Source organism: Nannospalax galili, unplaced genomic scaffold (genome assembly GCF_000622305.1).
Source record: "Nannospalax galili isolate Female #2095 unplaced genomic scaffold, S.galili_v1.0 scaffold370, whole genome shotgun sequence".
Classification (NCBI taxonomy): Eukaryota; Metazoa; Chordata; class Mammalia; order Rodentia; family Spalacidae; genus Nannospalax; species Nannospalax galili.
The window spans coordinates 3324323-3343636 of record NW_008329335.1 but is presented as its reverse complement, the minus strand read 5'-3'; the positions used below and the strand labels follow the sequence as shown (position 1 = coordinate 3343636).

Below are 19314 nucleotides of genomic sequence, written 5' to 3'. Positions count from 1 at the left end.
ACAGAAGATTAGGTACAGGTTCCTGAGTTCAGTTCTGTCCAGTTCAGTTTGGTATATATTTTGAAGACTGGAAGTTTTTCAAGACCAAGTAATACTGATGCAAGCAGAATTTTTTTTTCCCAGAAGAAATAATATTTCATGTAAATATTAAAACACATACTCTGTGACATCTAGGTGTAATATGTTTAATGGGCCCTGACTCACCCTTACAGTAAACATGAGCAAAACAGTTGCCAACTCTGAGTTGGAAGCAGATCCTTGAGTATTCTGAAATGTAAAAATGCCAGTAAAATGAATGAGAAATCGTATTTTCATTCCACTAGAGAGAAGTTTTGAAAATTTAATAGTTTCTTCATTTCCACAGGAATTAATTTTTGTGTGAACATGTGTCAAACATGGCTAATGATTGCTAGTGATGCTATGCAGACTTCTGTCCTCTTCTGTCTAAGAATGGGAAAAGAAGCGACTTCAAAGTTTATTCCTTGCATTTGGAACTCAATCAGAAGAATTTCCTTTAAAAAGGCGGGAAATAACAGAGTTTTCCCAAGAAAATTGGCGACTGTTTCTAATTAATATATTTAAAATCAAGCAACACTGAGATACTATAAACTTCAAATGGGTTTGAGCATTCTTCTACATCTTTACATTGTTCTTCTGATTTTCCATGTTGTTTGAAGATAAAACACCTATTCCCAAAGTGCACAGATGAATGTTTCCAGAAAAGCCCCTTGTTTTCTTGGTTCCAGATTTCACAGAGCAATTAGGAGGAGGGAAAGAATTCCAGCTACTAGTGAAGAAGGATATTAAGAATTTCCTGTCAGCATTGCACATGCCTGTCCTCAAATTACACTCTAAATTATTTCCTTTTTAAAAATGAGAAAGCTGGGGCTGGAGAGATGGCTCAGCGGTTAAGAACACTGGTTGTTCTTGCAGAAGGCCCAGGTTCGAATTCCAGCACCCACATGGCAGCTAACAACTGTCCCTAACTCCAATCCCAGAGAATCCGACAGCTTCTTCTGACCTCCACAGGCATTGCACGACACGGGTGCACTTCCCTACATGCAGGCAATATATGCATACATATAAAATAAAAATAAATAAAAAAATTAAAAAATAAATGAGAAAGCCCCTAACACCTGCCAGACAAAAATGTTAAAATTGAAGGTGGTTAAATATACAATGATTTTAGAAATGGAGGCCAGAAACACTGTTCAATCTGAGCCTTTGTTTGCGTGATTGAGATTTTGCAGAAGAAAAAGCATTGTTGCACGTAAGCGATTTTACTTCCTTCTCTTTTCTTTGAACATAAGCTCTAGAAACCTGTTCATTATGTTTTCTCCTCTTTGGCTCTGGTGTGTGTGTGTGTGTGTGTGTGTGTGTGTGTGTGTGTCTGCATGTGTATGCAGTTTACATACCAACTGACTTCCGAAGTTTCACGTTTGGTGCTTAATTCTCAATGCAACAATGTTAAGATGTATAGCTTGGAGGAAGTGAATGGATCATGAGAACTGTGATTTCATCAGTGAATTAATCCACCGATTAATTTATAATCTGATGGCACTGTTGGGAGGTGGTGAAACTAAGAAATTGGGCTTAGTGGGAGGAATTAGGCCACTGAATAAGTTTGAAGGGTATATATTTTCATTTGCTTCTTCCCCTGACTCTGCCTGATTCTTACCATCCATGTGCTTAGCTGCTCTGCTCTCCCACATCCTCTCCACCATGATGCTCTGCTTCTCTATACACTCAGAAACAGTAGAACCACCTTTCACGCACTGAAACCTCTGAAACTCTAGCCAAAATTTGTCATTCCTTCTTATGTATTCATACTGATACAACCCCGACTAACATAAATTCTACCAAAAAGTGGAGATGTTATCTTGACTACATCATCATGTAGGTCAGAATGATTTGGAACAGGGTTATGGGAAGAATTCAGAAAAAAAAAAGTGTGCATGAGAAGCCCTTGAAGCAAACATCAATGGGAGAGTCAGAATGAGAGGCTGACAGGACACAGAAAACTAAGATGCTTATGATGTTCCATATGAGAACTTTATTGTTGTCAATCAACAATTGGATTGCAGGGTATTCTTATGTTCAGTAAAGAATGTGTCTGCATTTTGTTCAATTTTGTTCATGCTCTGAGACTATTGTGGGGAAAACTGACAGACTGCTTAATTGGATGGAAAAGATTTTAAGATTGCAAAGCATTCTGGATGCAGGTATTGCTGAGTACTTTTAGTCAGATTTAGCATGATAACTGTGAATGAAAAGCATTGTACAAGGATGTAAAAACTTGAAGTTGAGATGAAAAATAAGTGTGAGTATGGTTTATGGAATGAAAGTGTTCTTCCTAAAGTGATTAGCACCATCAAAAACAAGCCAAGCATTTTACACTGAGCTAGAAGGAAATATGCCTGGAGGGGGTCTCAGAAATTGGCCAGACATGGTCTTTTATAGACTCAGGGATACACACATGTAAATTTATTTAAAAGACTTTGCTTTGAGAAGAGAAATCCAGGGCACTTTACTCATATAGGGCCTCCTAAAAGAAGGTTATGTTCATGCTCAGTCACCTAGGCACCCAGAGACCACTTAAGGCATGGACCATGTAGTCCTGGCCGTTTCTTGTGCTTGTGGTACGCAATGGAGTCATCCATGCGATACTGGATTTTTCATGCATGCATAATTTAAGAGTTACGTGGTCATGATGGCTTCTGTGTAGATTTCAAAGGAAAGCTTAGGAGGTCAGGTGATGATTAACAGGGTCAAAGTCCCCAGGAGAAGCTCCTGAGACAGCAATACGTGAAGCATGAAAGTGAAACATTGGCGGTAATGGAGACTCCAGGAAGCTGGAGATCTCAAGGACGTACATATTGGATAAGGAAAGCTGTAGCTGTGAGCAGAGCCAGCCCAGGACAAAGCCCATATGGTTGTCAATGAACTAGGAACAGGATGCCCTTTGGAGTCCACATCATGCACCCTGGGCTTTGCATGCCAGAAAAAGAGATACAAGATTTAATTTTTCCCTGTTGGGTTTCAATATATTTTGTGCTGATTTATTTTTGGTTTGTTTATTTTTGTTTATTTGAATCTCAAAAGAATTTGAACTTAGGTTTCAGAGATACTGGAACTATTGAGATGTTGGGAATCTTGGAGGTAGGTTAAATGATTTTGCATTAAGATGGACCTATGCCTCTAGGAACTAGAAATAGATTGCTATAGAGTGTATATGAGGGGTTCCAAAAGAGTTTCATGTGTGGAAACTTTGGTAGCCAGTTCATCAGTATTCAGTTTCAGAGAGATGAAGGGATTTGGGGAATTGATGAGATTATGATAGCTCTAACTTTATCAATGATTTAATCCATTGATAGACAGATGTAGCCCGGAAACGATTTATTCTTCCGAATAATGTGAACTACGGCAGGAGACTACCCTGGGAAGATGGGATGGGGGGACAACCAGGGCGTCCTGAGATGGGGCATTTACAGACCTGGGGCAAGACCGCTGGCCCACCGGGCTCGGGTGAAAGCTAAGAGAGACTGGGGGTGGGGGTGGGGCGTGCAGGTTTCATTGTAAGTCACCCCGTCACTCCCTTTCATAAAGGAAATTTTATGTTAGTCTGTAAGCCTTGAAACCTTGGGAGGGAGCACATATGGAGCCTCCCAAGAAGGGAAAAGGGAAGAAAATTTAGTAGGACAAGAGATTATATGTGACATTACTAGAAGGTGGTAGAAACTAGGAGCTAGGCTGGTTGGAGGATTTACGTTACTGGGTATGTGACTTTGAAGAACAGTTTTCATGCCTTACCCCATCCTGTGCCTGTTTTCTGACTGCCATGAGGTGAGCATCTTTCTTCCACCATGCCTTCCATCATCATGATTTTTAACCTCAACTCAGGCCCACAGCAATGGAGCCAGCTGTCCAGAGACTGAATCGTCCGACATTTGAGTTGAAACCAGTACTGTCTCTGCTTAAAGCTGATTTTTCTCAGGTATTTTGTCACAGAAATGAACCACTAACTAATACAATGTATTTGTAGAAGCTTACTCAGTGAGCATATTGTCCTAATCAGATGAAATAAATGGTGACTTCAATTTTACCAAGTAAAATTAAAATGAACTGTGTTTTCAAATCCTCTGACTTGCTAGCTAGCTACTGTTTCTCTTACAAATATGTATATTAAAAGATTTATTTGTTTGGTTACAAAATGAAATGTGATTTCATTTTGTTTTCAATTTCTTAGTGAATTGCCCATCATATGAGATATATCCTGGTTTCAACTTTATTCAATAATATGATTTCCTTTCCTACCAGTTTTTGTGGGCAAGATTTCTGGGTTGAGAAAATATTTTGATTTAACATACTTCCCAATAGTACAATGCATTAAAGTTTCTTACTTTTCAATTTGATTTATTTAGGCCTAAACCATAGACACATTTCGATTTCTTGCATGCTTCCTGCTACATAATCCTGTGGAAATGGAAGTTGGCTGAGAACTTTAATAAATGGGTCACTTGAAATGGAGATGATCTCAACTAAATGTCAGCACAAGAGCAATGTGGTGACCCTTCAAAATAAAAGACAACTGACTTGTGAGCATATATAAGATTGGAAGCACAAGAACCTAAATCACCTACCAAGGGTTGTCCTAAAACAATAAAACAGGTCATTAAATCAAAGTGCATTGAAAAGCACCAAAAATTAACGATGATAGTGAAAGCAAGTGAAATCAACAGTGACAATGAAGAATTTCCAACTTACAGGCAAAAAATGACATTGTTCTTTGGAAGATAAAATCTACAAGGCATCATCCTCCCTAGATGGAAAATGAAAGATGCACATCTTCCTCTCTAGCTCTGGTATGGACTAGCAGTACTGTATCCTCAGTACCTCTTAATATATTTTAAGGAGAAAACAGTTTGATGTCAGGAGCACACAGTATATAGGGCTGTAGATGAGCTGTGTCAATATGATCTTTGGTTCAAAAGAAATATTTATGTTCATGTATGAAAGGCAACTATTGACAACAAGCTCCAACCTCTAGATTGAGATCAGTTTGATATATTCTTTCCACCTGCTAACCAAGGGGATGAAATAAAAGTGTCAGCCTATCTGCACCATGGTCACTTCACTGTTTTCTTCTGTTGATTCCTACTTCAAGTAGACATGTGAAATAGCAGCTTAAGTTGTCACTGTGTAAAAAAAAGGTTATAGATAGAGAAACATACTTTTTTCTTTTATATTTGAAGACTGAGTGACCAAGTGTGTCTTCTCTAAATATGCATACTTATGGGACGTTTGAATTCAGGCCACCTCTGAGGTTCTAGCTGTCTGGAAGATCATTCTGAGATTCTCACTGGATGGTAAGTTTATCAGAGGATGTCACAGGATGGTAAACTGCCAAGGATAAAGATAAATCTTTGATGGCTTGTTTCTTGGCAGCTGGTTTTCATTGAGAGATTTCATGAGAAAAATGCCACAGGCATGATGTGTGTGTGCATATGTGTAAGGTGTGAGGCAGTAGTTTCTCTGACTTTTGATGATTCCAGAAAAAAATCCTAAGTAATAAGTCTCCATAATAATGTGAGGATAGAGAAAATTTTTCTCATGTGTTTGAGCACCATCCTTTTCTACATTATTTCACAATTTATACTTCCATTTTTGTTCTTTGCCTTAAAAATGAGAAGTCTCATCATTAAGTTGTTGCTCACATAGAATTCTTCATCGTTGCATCAATTTTCTTCATGTAGCTATGTTTTTGCCCTATTCTGCAACAGAATATCCCTTATTTAATTGCTACTCTGGTACTTTCATGTTTTTAAAACTGCTCCCATGGTTTTGTTTCCCTCATTTGTTATGACATGCTATCTCAGATTAAACAAATAGAAATTGATCTTTCTAATAATATGCATCACAAAGGTCTTAAAAGGATCTTAAGGAGATGTGCTAAGGAATTACACTATAGTATCCTATCTAATCCTGCCTTGTCCTGCTCATGGTCAAGACAATAATCATGGATATTTATACATTAAAATATATCAGAAAACTGTGCATAGGTCGTTCTTCAACTTGACAGAAAATTACTTAAAGCAAAACTATTTTCATGGGTATTGTGTCAGCATTTCTTTGAACTTAATTTTTTTACTTACTTTCTATGTGTAGAGTGCTTTGCCTGGATATATATGTGGACCCATGTATGCAATGCCTAAGGAGACCAGAAGAGGCCATCAGATCCCCTTCAACTGGAGCAATTGTTACCTACTATGTGGATACTGGGGACTGAACCAAGGTACTCTGTATGAGAAGCCAATGTTTGTAATTCATTAATCTTCTCTCCAGACCTTCTTTGACTATTTTAAATGAAAAGGTCTTTAACTTTCATCTGCTTAGCACTAAATTATGAGGGTGTATGATTGGTAAAAGCATTAGAAAACTTTCACTTTAAGAAATTATAAGAAAAATTAACTGATTTAGTTGATTGTGAATTTTGCCAACATCACAGCCATTGGCTTCATTAAAATCATCTTTAATATACTTTATATAGATGTTTCATCATAATAATGAGTGTAGCTAGCAATTTTATAGTATTTATAAAAGTTCCAATTTTGTAAATATATCTACTTTCAGGAAATTATTTTTTCTTCATGTGGCAAAAGAGGCTGAAGAATAAGAGATCAAAATCAAACTACTAGTCATGATCTACAGCTGTTGCAGTAGCCTTGCCTGAAGGCTCCTTCCACTGAGTGTGTTCACATCAAACATCAGTGTAGTTTTGAACTCTCAAGGGAAACCTGAGGGAGTAAGAACTCACCCTCAGTTAGTACATGGGTATTCCATTTTGAGTTTTAAATGTAGATACTTTATGATACTTTTCTCTTACTGATTTTAGCAACTTATATATGACTGACCCAGCCAAAATACACTTTCAAATAAGCCTGGTTAGCCTATCAGTGCTTGGCTCTTACCTATTTTAGGAACATAGGCTTTATTCAATATAGGGTTAGGAGAAAGCAGTTCCATCTCATATTCATGCTCCATTTTGTAAGCAAAAGGAGCTGCTTTCAAGTGGCCTTGCCTGGTTAGAGAAGTAGAACAGAAAGACACCTTTGCCAGAGCTGAACGACATCAACATTGGAAATATTAAACTTCCGAACATGAAGGTGTATTTTCCTTGACTATAAAAGGAGATAATATCTAAAGACATTGATCAGTAGCCACATGTTGAACATTTCTCTGCAACTGAGAAAGTCAATAAGGTAGATATGTCCAAGGCTCTTCATACTGATACTGTGCTGTATAGCAGCAATACATGAGAACTTAAGCCTCCATTCCTGTAATGTCTAATGTCCTGTAATTGTTAAGTTTTGGTTGGGGGGAGGTGGGGAGGGCAACTCTGTGTCTCCTGAAGGTTTCCTTTCCAAATCAAACCAGTAATCTCATGAAAGATAACAAAACTCATATAGATACAGTGTAAAATAAATTATCATGGATACTATAGTTTCCTTATTTGGTCAGGCTGCACTTCTGAACCATCAAAGCTAACCTTATCCATATTTATGACTTCTAGCACAAATGAGGATGATCTGAAGAGGGTTATGCTGATAGTTACAGATTATCATTTGGCCATCTCAAAGAAGACTTAAATTTGTCTGCCTGGAATCCTGCTTACCATGGTCTTCTCAGGAGGGAAGGACTTGTGTGACACCCACCAGTCCATATTTTAAAGTGGTACCCATTAACTTCTGTGAATTCAGTAAGATGAAACATTCTGTGAATTATGAATTTCTGAGCTGTGTTGTCTATAAATGGGAAAGCTGCCTCTACTTCAATGAAAACTTGTATTTGTTTAGCACTTATGAACAGTATTATTGTTCACTGTAAATTTGTTTGTTTTCTCAAGCCAAAGAGGAAAGACCTGCCTGCTCCAGAAGCAGAAGCAAAACAATTATATAATTTTCTCATTTGCCAATTATTTAGCGTTAATTGGAACTTCACGTTACTTTCTGGGAGGGAATTATAATTTTAGCATACCATAGACAGTTTGCAATGTACACAGAACATTTGAAGCAGAAATTTATGAAGTTACAATATTTTCCTTGCAGGATGGATTAGCTATTCACCATTAGGACTAGGTCCAATATTTATGAAATATTCACAAATGATTAATTATGCTTCATTTACAAATGGACTCTAATGGGAGATATTTTATTGCAAGGGATATTTTAATGAATTGCCTGTCTTTGTGAATTCATGTTCAGGACTAAATCCAGCTTTACACCTGAGCTTTCAAAGCTTATCATGGCTTTTCTGTTTCTACTGTACCACTGATGTGACATTCCCTGTTCACCTAAACTAGAAAACTTGGGTATCTCTTCCTCTCCTTCCTACCACACTTCAGAACAGTCACCATATTCAAATGTTTCCTTTTTGTTCATAGAATAAAAGCTAAATCTTAACACAATGCAATAGGATATTCATAGCCTGTGCCAAAGCAAAGCTCCCTTTACCACCAAGTAAGCCATCTTAGCTCTCACAGTAGGACACATCCTTACCTCTGTGCATCAAACCAGCATTCTTTCCTTGCTCAGAATGACTTTTTAACCTTTGTTTGCATTCCCTTCTTGTTTAAAAGCCAGTTCAAGCTTTGCTTCTTCTTATAACTTCTGTAGACTTCAATTCTTCCACTTAGCCAGAATCAGTAATGCTCTCATTTATTTTCTTGTGGAAGTGCATGCAGATATGAGGGTTGTTTTAATTTATTTATACATCTAACTTGTATATAAGCAGTAAGATGATTTGACCTCTCACTGTGTTTTATTTTTCTGTCTTCTGTATACCATGTAAAACAATCACACAATAGTAACATAATGAAAGTTGTGTGACTTAATTGGAAATCCTCTGAAAATAAAACTAAAGCAATGTCATGTTTCCATGTGCATGTCATGTGAATAACAAATTGTGGCAAATGATGATGATAAAGTAGACAGAGGTGAAGAAGATCTGACAACAGATCAGATACAAGTTCCAACAGCGGGAGCTTAAAGTGATGCAGCAGTTTAGAGCAGAAAGGCAGTTGAGAAACTTCCTTTCAGTACAAAGTTAACAAACTTTTATTCCGTTATGATCTCTTCCCACCCTGCAGCTTGGCATTTTCTGTGTCAGTAGTCCCCAGACCTCTGTAAACCCAGGAAATAAGTCTTCTATGGATGAGTTAATGAATGAATGTGTGAGTAAGTAAATGGTTGGACAAATGGGACCTTTCAAGCTAATTCACATAAAATAAACAGACCCAAAGGCTCAAGCTCTGGGAAACACAGACTACACCCTCTCCAAGCTGTCACTCTGTTCTCCAAATTCAGCAGGTGATTTCATGTCAATTATGAAATCTTTTATTCTCAAGAAAATTATAACCAGCGTGGTGACTCAGGTCACAATCTTAGTTGGAAGACTGAGGAAGGAAAATCACAAACTCAAGGCATGCTTTGCTGCAATGTTAGTTCAAGGTCTACCTCAGCAACTTAGTGAAATGGTAAGTCAAGGAAACAAAAAAATGAGAAGAGATACAGCTGTAGATAGAGCTTGGGGGTAGACCATTTTCAGTTCTCTATGTTCAATATCCAATATGAAAGAAAGTAAAGAAAAAAAGGCAAAGAAGGATGAAAGAAAGAAATTTACACAGCCATTTTGTTAATAAAAAACATGAAGTCAAATTCATAACATCATGTAAGTAGATGTCAACACTATTGTTCTTAAGGATGACCTGGTGTGTATCTTTCTCTGTTAACTGCTGGCATGGCATTCACAAGCAGAGATATAATTGATTGTTTGGTAGCAAGAAAAATTCTGTTTTATATAATCTTTATTGTTATTGTGGTAGCAAGTGAATGAATGTTGGAAACTGTCCTCTCCTGACAAAAGCAGCAGTCTTGGAAGCTGAAGACCAGAGTTTAGTTCCTTATCTTGCTATCTTACATTAGACAAATCCTTTATTTTCTTGGAAGCTTAGATTTCTTATTTGCACAGCAAGGCATAGAATTACAGTCTCATGGAGTAGTGCAACGAGCAGATGAATAATGACTATGGAAAGAGTTTTCCATATAAAAGTAAATTATTAAGCTTACATAAGAATGTGAAAATGTGACTAAAAAGGGTTTCTCAAGTACACATTCATTTCTTTTTGTTCCCTTTGTTACTGTCTTTCAATTTCAGGGTATCTCAACTTTAATTTACCTAAACAGATGAAAACAGAATTAATGAACGTGGTAATAGAGTAAAACACAGTTAGAAAGACATCAGCATTTTGTCATGAGCTTCCATCGCCATAAGGACAGCAGAACAATCCCAGAACAGAGAACATATGAAAATTAACATCATTACAGACACTGGTATCTCTGTGATAAAAGAAGAATAAAAAACTCGCTGGCTCGTTTTTGTTAATAACTGAGTTTATGGCTGTCAAGTGTTCTGTATTAGCGCAGGTCTAGGAATTCATTTCAAATTAAACCGATCAGAAAATAATTTGCATTGCTCAGCTTTGCCTCGGACAAGGTGCAGAAGCCTTGTGTGCTTTCAGCTGATGATTTCATCTCTGCTCTTTTTTGTCAATGAAAATTATCCTGTGAACAATTATTAGCATTTTTCTTGTGGCTTCATGTTTTCTGTAAAATATTTTATTCAAATTGAATACATCTAAAGTAAGAAGATAAACTAAAGTACATTTTTACAGTACCTTCGAATAATCTCTGATGGCTATGCCCTAGGCATCTCTTGGGATCTTCAGTGTAAATAGGCCCTTCCAAGGGATCTGTTTATGACCTTTATTTTGTGGTTTGGGAAATGAGACTGTATATGGCTGATACTTTTTTATAGAATAAAGAAAAGAAAGAATGCGAGGCCTTCTTATGAGCACTCTTTTTAGTATCCTATATCAGAACAATATCCACTTTAACACATATAACTTAATTCTCCGTTATCCAAATGGTATCAGGGAAACAGGAAGTCTTGCTCAACACTTCTCTCATCTCTTTTACAGTGGATACTGATTGAATGATGATACATATCAGGGACAATAAATTGGATGATAGAGATCTCAATAGCCTGCAACAACTTACTAAATCTAAGAAAAGTGAATTTTACAGAGACAGATGCAAAGTCAGTGCTTAAAGTACAAAATCCAGTAGCAAAGGTACATGAAGTGGGACATATGGCTTAGCTGCACAGCAGGGCCATTTTTCCCCCAAAATGGCTGCTTTCAAAGAATGGAAAGTTACATGAAGTTGTCTTTGTCTCATTTCTAGATCAAATAACTTTTACGTAAGTTAATAGAAATACATGTAGCACAATAAAGATTCCAAATATAATCTGTTCTGTCTGCTTCTGAAAACAGGCACAGACACCAATGAACTGAAGCAGAGAAAGCAGAAAAATCAGAATGAAAAATTGTTTCAGAGCCACACACCTCAGGAAAACCTAAATGAATTGGGCCTGTCACTCTAAAAAGAAGACCATTCTACTTGTCAGTTGCTTATCAGTTGTATGAAAAGAGCATGAGAGGACCATGAATATTATAAGTAGTTAGGGTAAATAAATGTATACATGAAGGGAAGCTGGGATACGATATGGTAAGACATAAGCTTGACTGTGGGTAGCTCACTAATATAATGGCCTGACCTGGGAAAATCACTAAGGAATAGAATCTCAAGTTCTTGATCTACCTCATAGGACAGCAATGAAAACTACATTAAATAACATGCCAGTCACCTACAGAGCATGACATATAGGAGACGATCAGTGGCATGAACTATTTATTAGGGAAATGTCTTGCAGAATAATTAAAAAAATTTTAAAGATTAAATTTTTTTTCATTTCTGTGTATGTGTGAATCTCGGCATGTGCATATGCCATGTGTATGCAGGTGTTCACAAGGCCAAAAGAGGGTTGGATTCCTTGGATTTGGAGCTATAGGGGGTTGTGAGATGAGCAGTGCAGGTATTGGAAACATTACTGGGTACTTTGGTAGAGGACAAGAGCTCTTAACTGTTGAGCCATCTTTCAGCCCCATGGAATAAGTATTGTTATGTTTTGAGCATAAAGTACTCTTCCTAAAAGCTTTGTCCTGAGCTGGTTGTAGTTTTGAGAGGCAAATAGATCATGAGGATGCCAAATTCAATAATGCATTAACCAACTGAGTTAATATGTACCATGCTATTAGATTGCAGGGTCTGGTAGGAGGAAGTCGCTGGAGACTTGTCATTGGAAGGAACGACTTGTCCTTGACCCCTTTGTGTCTCTCTGTTCCTTCTTCCCTGCCTTTTCTCCAAGATGAACCTTCACACCATTTGCTCAGGAAGTGTGACCCACTGACTGTAGACTGAGACATGGAATCTATGAGCTGAAATAAATATTTTCTATTAAAGTTGTTACTTTGAAATATTTTTTGTCACAGCAATGGAAATAATTGTTATATAAGCATATATATATATATATATATATATATATGAATGATAAGCATCTGCTGTGCCTTCCAATGCAGTGTGTGTGTGTGTGTCTGTGTGTCTGTGTGTGTGTGTCTGTGTATGTGACCAACAGAATTAAAGGCTTATTTTAAAACATTTAATTCCTTTGATATTATATTGTTTTATAAAGTGGCAAGAAATCTGCACACAAGTTGTAAGATGGTGTTTGTGTACTCACCTGTAAAGTGCCGATAGGGGCCTCTTGTTTCCAGGCTTTGGTCTGTATGGTTTCGGTTCCCCTGCCATGTTAATATCTGAAAACATAAAATACGGTTGGTTAAAAATATTAAACTATGTGACAAAATTATACCTTAAAGTTTTATTTTTCATTTACCAGCTGATTATGTAAATTTTTGTTTTTATTTTGTCTGTTTGTTTGTTTGTGGCAAGGTCTCCTTGTAGCCCCAGCTGACCTAGAACTCACTATATTGACCAGGCTGGCCTCCCTCTCAGACTGCTTTGCCTCCTGTGATTAAATGCAGGCACCACAACACCCAGGTTGTTTATGCAAATCCTTTAAATAAGCATCTGTGTGCTTATTTATTGACTGTGTGTCTGGTGCATGTACTTATTATTGTGGGTGTGTGCACATGTACATGTGGGCACACACATGTATGTGGAAGTCCCAGGTCAATATCTGTTTTCCCTTGAACATTCTCCACCTTTGGTTATTGAAACACAGTCTCTCCCTGAACCTGAAGCTCATGAATTTTGCTTGGCTTTCTGGCCAATGAGCTTCAGGAATCTACCTGTAACTATGTCTTACTCCAACATGTATTTAAGCACCTACATTACATCGGACAGTAGTTGGGTTTGTCATACAAACAAGATTAGACCCTTTCTCTTCATTAATTTACACCCATCTGGGAAGATGTGGATGGTAAGACAGAAGTGTAATAAATGAGAAAAATACATAACAATTTAATATCATAAGTGCTATGGGGAAAATGAATGATGTAAAAGGAATCAGGATGTGTGATTAAAAAAAGAGAATTCAGGCTGAAGAGATGGCTCAGCAGTTAAGAGCACTGACTGCTCTTGTAGAAGGCCCAGGTTCAATTCCCAGTACCCACATGGCAGCTACAAAACATCCTTAACTCCAGTTCCAGGGGAATCCGAAGCCCTCTTCTTACCTCCGCCGCATCACATGACACAGGTGCACTCACATACATGCAGGCAATACACTCATACACATAAAATAAAAATAATAAATAAAATATTATATAAAAAAGAGAATGCAATATCCTTCTAATTTTTACTTTTTGTGAAGAATTTCTCAGCCTGTATAAATATTTGTATGAAATACAATTTGTTCCTAAAAGTAGTTTCTCCATTATGTGACTATGTTGTGTAGCAATTTCCTCAGATATAAGACTTTTCATCTTTGAGGGCAGCTAAGAACAATAGGATGTTAAAGGGAGGCAAACAACAGAATGTTCTAAATGAAAATAAATTGTAGTTATGTTCCAAAGGGAGATAAACATCAGTATGCTCTAAGGGGAGGTAAACATTGCATCCTGCAGGAAGCCCCTTAAGCTCAGGAAGTAAATAACTCTATAGATTCAGGAAGTCCCTGAAATTGACCAGGTTCACTAGGTCTTTCCTTGCCCAGGCATTTAAAACCCCTAAGAACTTCGGAAAAACAGAAACAGTCAGACCTGCCAGAAGCCGCAGACACCAGCTGAGCTGCCTGGAAAAATCATAAACCAAAGTGGCCCAGAGCAACAGAACTACCCGGAAGAACACTCTCCAGCTTGTTGAGCTACTTTACAGGTTGTACAGTGTGTTCCAGGTTTCCTACTTTCATGAGCTGTCACCATATTGGGTGATCTTTTGGTAATGCAACAGTCTTTGGGTCATTTCTGCTCCAGTAAGTAACCCCAATAAAGCTCATTGGTTCAAGTTGGACTTGGGTTGTATCTTTATAATGTCTGTCATTGGTTCCTTATCTGGGGTTACTAGATGTTTGTTCACACCTCTCCAGGCACAGTGTCACATAAAAGGCCATAATGAGTATCATGTTTATTTATTAAGCAATAAAATGAACTTGATCATGTATACTTGATGCTATGTATTTCCAAAGTGGACACACCCTCTGCTTTCATGAGTTGAAAATGTGAGCAAGACTCTGAGATAGATAAGATGCCTGAAGATATGACAGTGATATGTACAACCGCCAAGATTGAGGTTAAAAGAAATGTTAAATTTTTAAGAAATTGGAAAGTTGGGTAGAGATTTGTAAAATGTATAAAGTTGTGCTCTGCAATTTTAATAAAATTCTCAAATATTCTTTTTATGTGTGTGTAGTTTGTCATATTGTTTCTAAAATGCATAAATATGACAAAGTGAAGGCAAAAGAGCTATTATACACTGGTAAAATAGACAAGGTTGGCAAAGAGGCCTTATCACACTGCATTTTATGACTCTGTTAAGATTATAGCATTGGTACAGGTAGAAAGGGACCAGTGGAACAGAATACAGGAACCTCAAGCTGCCGTACACAGAGACAAATCTCTAAAGCATTCAATAGTTATATGTTGACATCAGAATTATGGAGTAAGATCAGTGGAGAAGAACCAGGTTGTTTTATTTTTTTAGAGAGAGTCTCACCCAATATCTGGGGTAGTTCACGATTCCCCTCCTTCAGCCTCCTGTTTAGTGGGATTATTGTCGTGTATCAACATGATAGATGTTTTAATGAATAATATTATAACAATTAGTTACTTACAATGTTAAGGAAGTTATAACCATACTTTGTACTATCATAAAGAATTGATTAGTTTAAATATGAAAATAAAATATAAAAAATTTTAATGATAATAAAATGAGGATATCTTTATGAGTTCAGAATATGGGATGATAATCTTAAACCAGACATAAAATTTCCTGGCCTTAACATATAAAATTGATGAATTTTATTACATTAAAATTAACATAACTATTATAACCATACTTTGTACTATCATAAAGAATTGATTAGTTTAAATATGAAAATAAAATATAAAAAATTTTAATGATAATAAAATGAGGATATCTTTATGAGTTCAGAATATGGGATGATAATCTTAAACCAGACATAAAATTTCCTGGCCTTAACATATAAAATTGATGAATTTTATTACATTAAAATTAACATAACTAAAATTATATGCTCATCTAAAGTCATATAAAGATGGTAGAAAGAGCCACAAACTGAACAAAAGTCCTTGACAAAGTATCCTTACGTATTCTTGAATATGTAAAGGACTCATTTACATACAGGAAAAAGTGTCAAAGCACAAATTAGAAATTTGAGAAAAGTCAAAATAACTAGTAAATCCACATTATATAAAATGACACATGGGGGGGGGCTAGAGAGATGGTTCAGCGGTTAAGAACACTGACTGTTCTTGAGGAAGACCTGGGCTCGAATCCCAGGACCCATGTGGCAGTTAATAACTCTCTGTAACTCCAGTTCCAGGGGATCCGATAGCCTCTTCTCATCCTCTGCGGACATTGCATGACACAGGTGCACTTACCTATGTGCAGGCAATACACGCATACACATAAAATAAAAAATGATAAAATATTTTTAAAAATGACACACGGTAAGTAGATAAATGAAAATTTCTTAACCTCATTAGTATTGGGAAATCTAAGTTAAAGCATCATGAGTTCACAATTTACCTAAGTTCCCAGTTTACAAAGACAGAGGACATCAAGTGTTGACCAGTTTTGGTACAACTAGAAAGTGTATACATTGCAGGTATATGTGGAAATTCATAAAACTATTCTGGAATAAACTTAAAATGTTTAAATTTTAATCATTTGTGGAGATAATATGCATCTAATAAAATTATTGCATATGTGCACCATAAGATGTATAAAAGAGTGTTCAGTTTCGGGGCTGGAGAGATGGCTCAGCAGCTAAGAGCACTGGCTGGTCTTGCTGAAGATGGGGGTTCAATTATCAGCACTCACATGGCAGATAACAGCCATGTGTAACTCCAGTTTCAGGGCCTCCTATGCCCCCTTCTGTTCTTTGCAGGTGCTGTATGACATGGGTGCACTTACATACATGCAGACAATAGATTCATACATATAAAATAAAAATAATAATTTGTTTTAAAAAAAGTGTTTAGTTTAGCACACTGGAACAAAATGATACTCTTGAAGGAAAACAAGATTAGCAATTGAGAGTTAATAGGATAAATATATTTTTAAATTTTACAGAAGAAATAATTTACAACAGAAAAATAAAGAGAGGTGAAGAGAGAATTAGAGTCACAGGCTATACCACAGATCCATTGAGGAGCCCCATGTTAGTTCACTGGCAAAGGCTGACAATATCACTTCTTTCATGTAAATGAAGGTACCAAAAAGAAGGATTAAGTAGTAATAAAATGCATGTGATTAGTCTAAATTAAAGAAAGCAGAAATAAACAATTTCAACAGAGGATTAACTCTAAAAGTATAGAAAGGATTGTAGGATTTGGGGAGACAACCAAGAAAGTTTGAGATTAAATTACAGAGTACTGTTTCTTAAATTAATAGAAAGAACATGGTTTTGTATCACAGTATTATTGTCTGTGACAAATATTTTTTAAATTTTATGTTAAGTAGTGATTAGTTAACAAGAGAAAACATGAGAAATATAAAGGTAAGGTATGTTGATTCATCCACAGGTCAGACCAGCAGGTTTTGGTAACCAAGCATATTCAGCTATTATTGAGGGGTTGAGGAAGAATAAATTTGGGGTAGACTACTGAGTATAAGATCATTAGAAACTTCAACTAGAACTTCAAGTTTGATTTGAGTGGGATATGATATGTGGTTCTCAGTGGAGGACAGACTGGAGAATAAATCACACAGGCACTGAACCTTGTGTGATTTAGAATAAGGCATTATGTGTACCAAGGCTGTTTAAACCTCTCATATGTGCTACAGTTGAAGAAAAATATAAGTAAAAGACTGTGATGATGGCAGAGACATCCCAGCTATGAGAATATCACAAGGCTACATGAAGCTTTCAAGTACAAACCTTGTAACTTATAAAATAAAAAATTGAAATTATCCCCATCATTAAACAAAATGCTTGAGACAAATCTTTCAACAAAAATATTGCTATTATCCCATTTTTTTAAAAAAATAATATGCTGTCAGTGTTTCTGAAAATGCACGTAGGAGATGACAGCATACTCATACCACAGAAAGCTTTTCATGGCATGCTGGTAAATCAGTATTTCCAGACATTAGCTTCCCATTAAAAGTGTTTAAAAAGGTATATAAGAGTTCATTGTTTCTTTTTAACAAGGAATAGTGATAAAATGTAAATTTTCTCATGAAAGCATAGAAATGTGTACTTAAAAGTTCAGATTTGTATATTTGCAGTGTCCTATTGACCCTTACCCACAACTTGGGTTTGTTAGCCAAAGAGCAGCACATACTTTAATCATCAAGAACAGAAAGCCCTGCCAAGGGCTAAATGACCAGTCTTTCCTTTATCCTGACCTGTATAAGTACAATACTTAAGGGTGTCTTGAGAACAACTCAGTTAGTTGAAATCTAAGGCTCAGATTCTTATGCATCAAGAACTGTTGTCCTACAAGAGACTATATAGAAGGGAAAAATGGCATGTTTGCATGCATTGACAGGGACCTCTGGGATCATCCTGACACTGTGGAAATTACTCACAAGTATGGCAAGAGGGAGGCTGACTAAAGTTCATTTCTATTCACTATCCTAAGGGACTTTGGAGTGAAATATATGAGACCACATGCACAAGACCTACTCAAACCTATGACAGATGAAAATTACAGCATGGAGTGGGAGAGATGGGTATGGAGTCTCATCTCTATCTGATAAATTATTAGTATTTGATATCTGCTGGAAGAAGAAGAACCAGGTTTTTTAAGAGTATGACCCCTTATAGGTTGACCAGAATCCAGGGCAGATTCAATACCCTATAGTATTTGGGCAACATATATTGGACTCAGTGTTGGGGGGGGGGAAGTACATGAAGTTGGATGGGTAGTCAAGGGTGCATCTGGGAGGGGCTGGGTATTAGAATACCATGATTCCATGGCAGAAGTAATGGTAATGATACAAAACTAAAAGAAGTCAGTGAGCTGAAACTATTGTCTTGAGCCAAATGAGGCAGTTATTGCTCAAAACTATCATTTCTCAGGAATAAAGACCAGAACTAGTGGACACATTCATCTGAAAACCCTTAGTAGAAAACCACTAAAGGAGAGACACAGCATTCTATCAATCCGTGTGTTTGAAATTGGAAGATACTCTGATCCCATAACCAAATGAATGTATGCAATATTTCCATTTGATATCAAATTGGCATCATCATATCATAGCATTTTACTGACTACTGTTGGTGCCCTCTGAATATGAACTTCTGAAAAGTTGTCATAATTTCACTCAACTTTGTTCTTTAGCAACTACAGTTGTTTGTCTAGTAAATAATCAGTAATTCTATTGTCAATTTAAGTTTTTGTTATTTTATTTGTATGAGTGTATTGCATGCATGTATCTAAGTCACATGTCTGGTGTAATGGCCCATGAAGGTCAGAAGAGGGCATCAGATCCCCTGGAACTAGAGTTATAAACCTTTGTAGGCCTCCATGTGGGTGCCGGGTTAGGATCCAGGTCCTCTGCAATGTTCTTAACCACTGTGGCATCTCTCCAGGCCCTGCCATCTTAATTTATGTAGGTAAGAATACGTAGCCTTGTATGGGTTCTAGGGGTTTAAGCAAACTACAACAATGCTTTTGCTAAACTGATGCCAATTAAACTGTGTTTTGAT

At 36.7% G+C, this 19314-nt stretch overlaps 1 protein-coding gene across 6 annotated transcripts in view; it reads right to left on the bottom strand.

Moving 5' to 3' along the window:
• Ralyl (RALY RNA binding protein like) overlaps positions 1-19314 on the bottom strand; it is a 759508-nt gene that overhangs the window by 128874 nt on the left and 611320 nt on the right. For all 6 annotated transcript variants that reach the window (XM_008836810.2, XM_017799088.2, XM_008836801.2 and 3 more), the window contains one exon: positions 12697-12772. In XM_008836810.2, coding sequence (XP_008835032.1) covers positions 12697-12772 — 76 coding nt within the window. The remainder of the gene's footprint in view (positions 1-12696; positions 12773-19314) is intronic.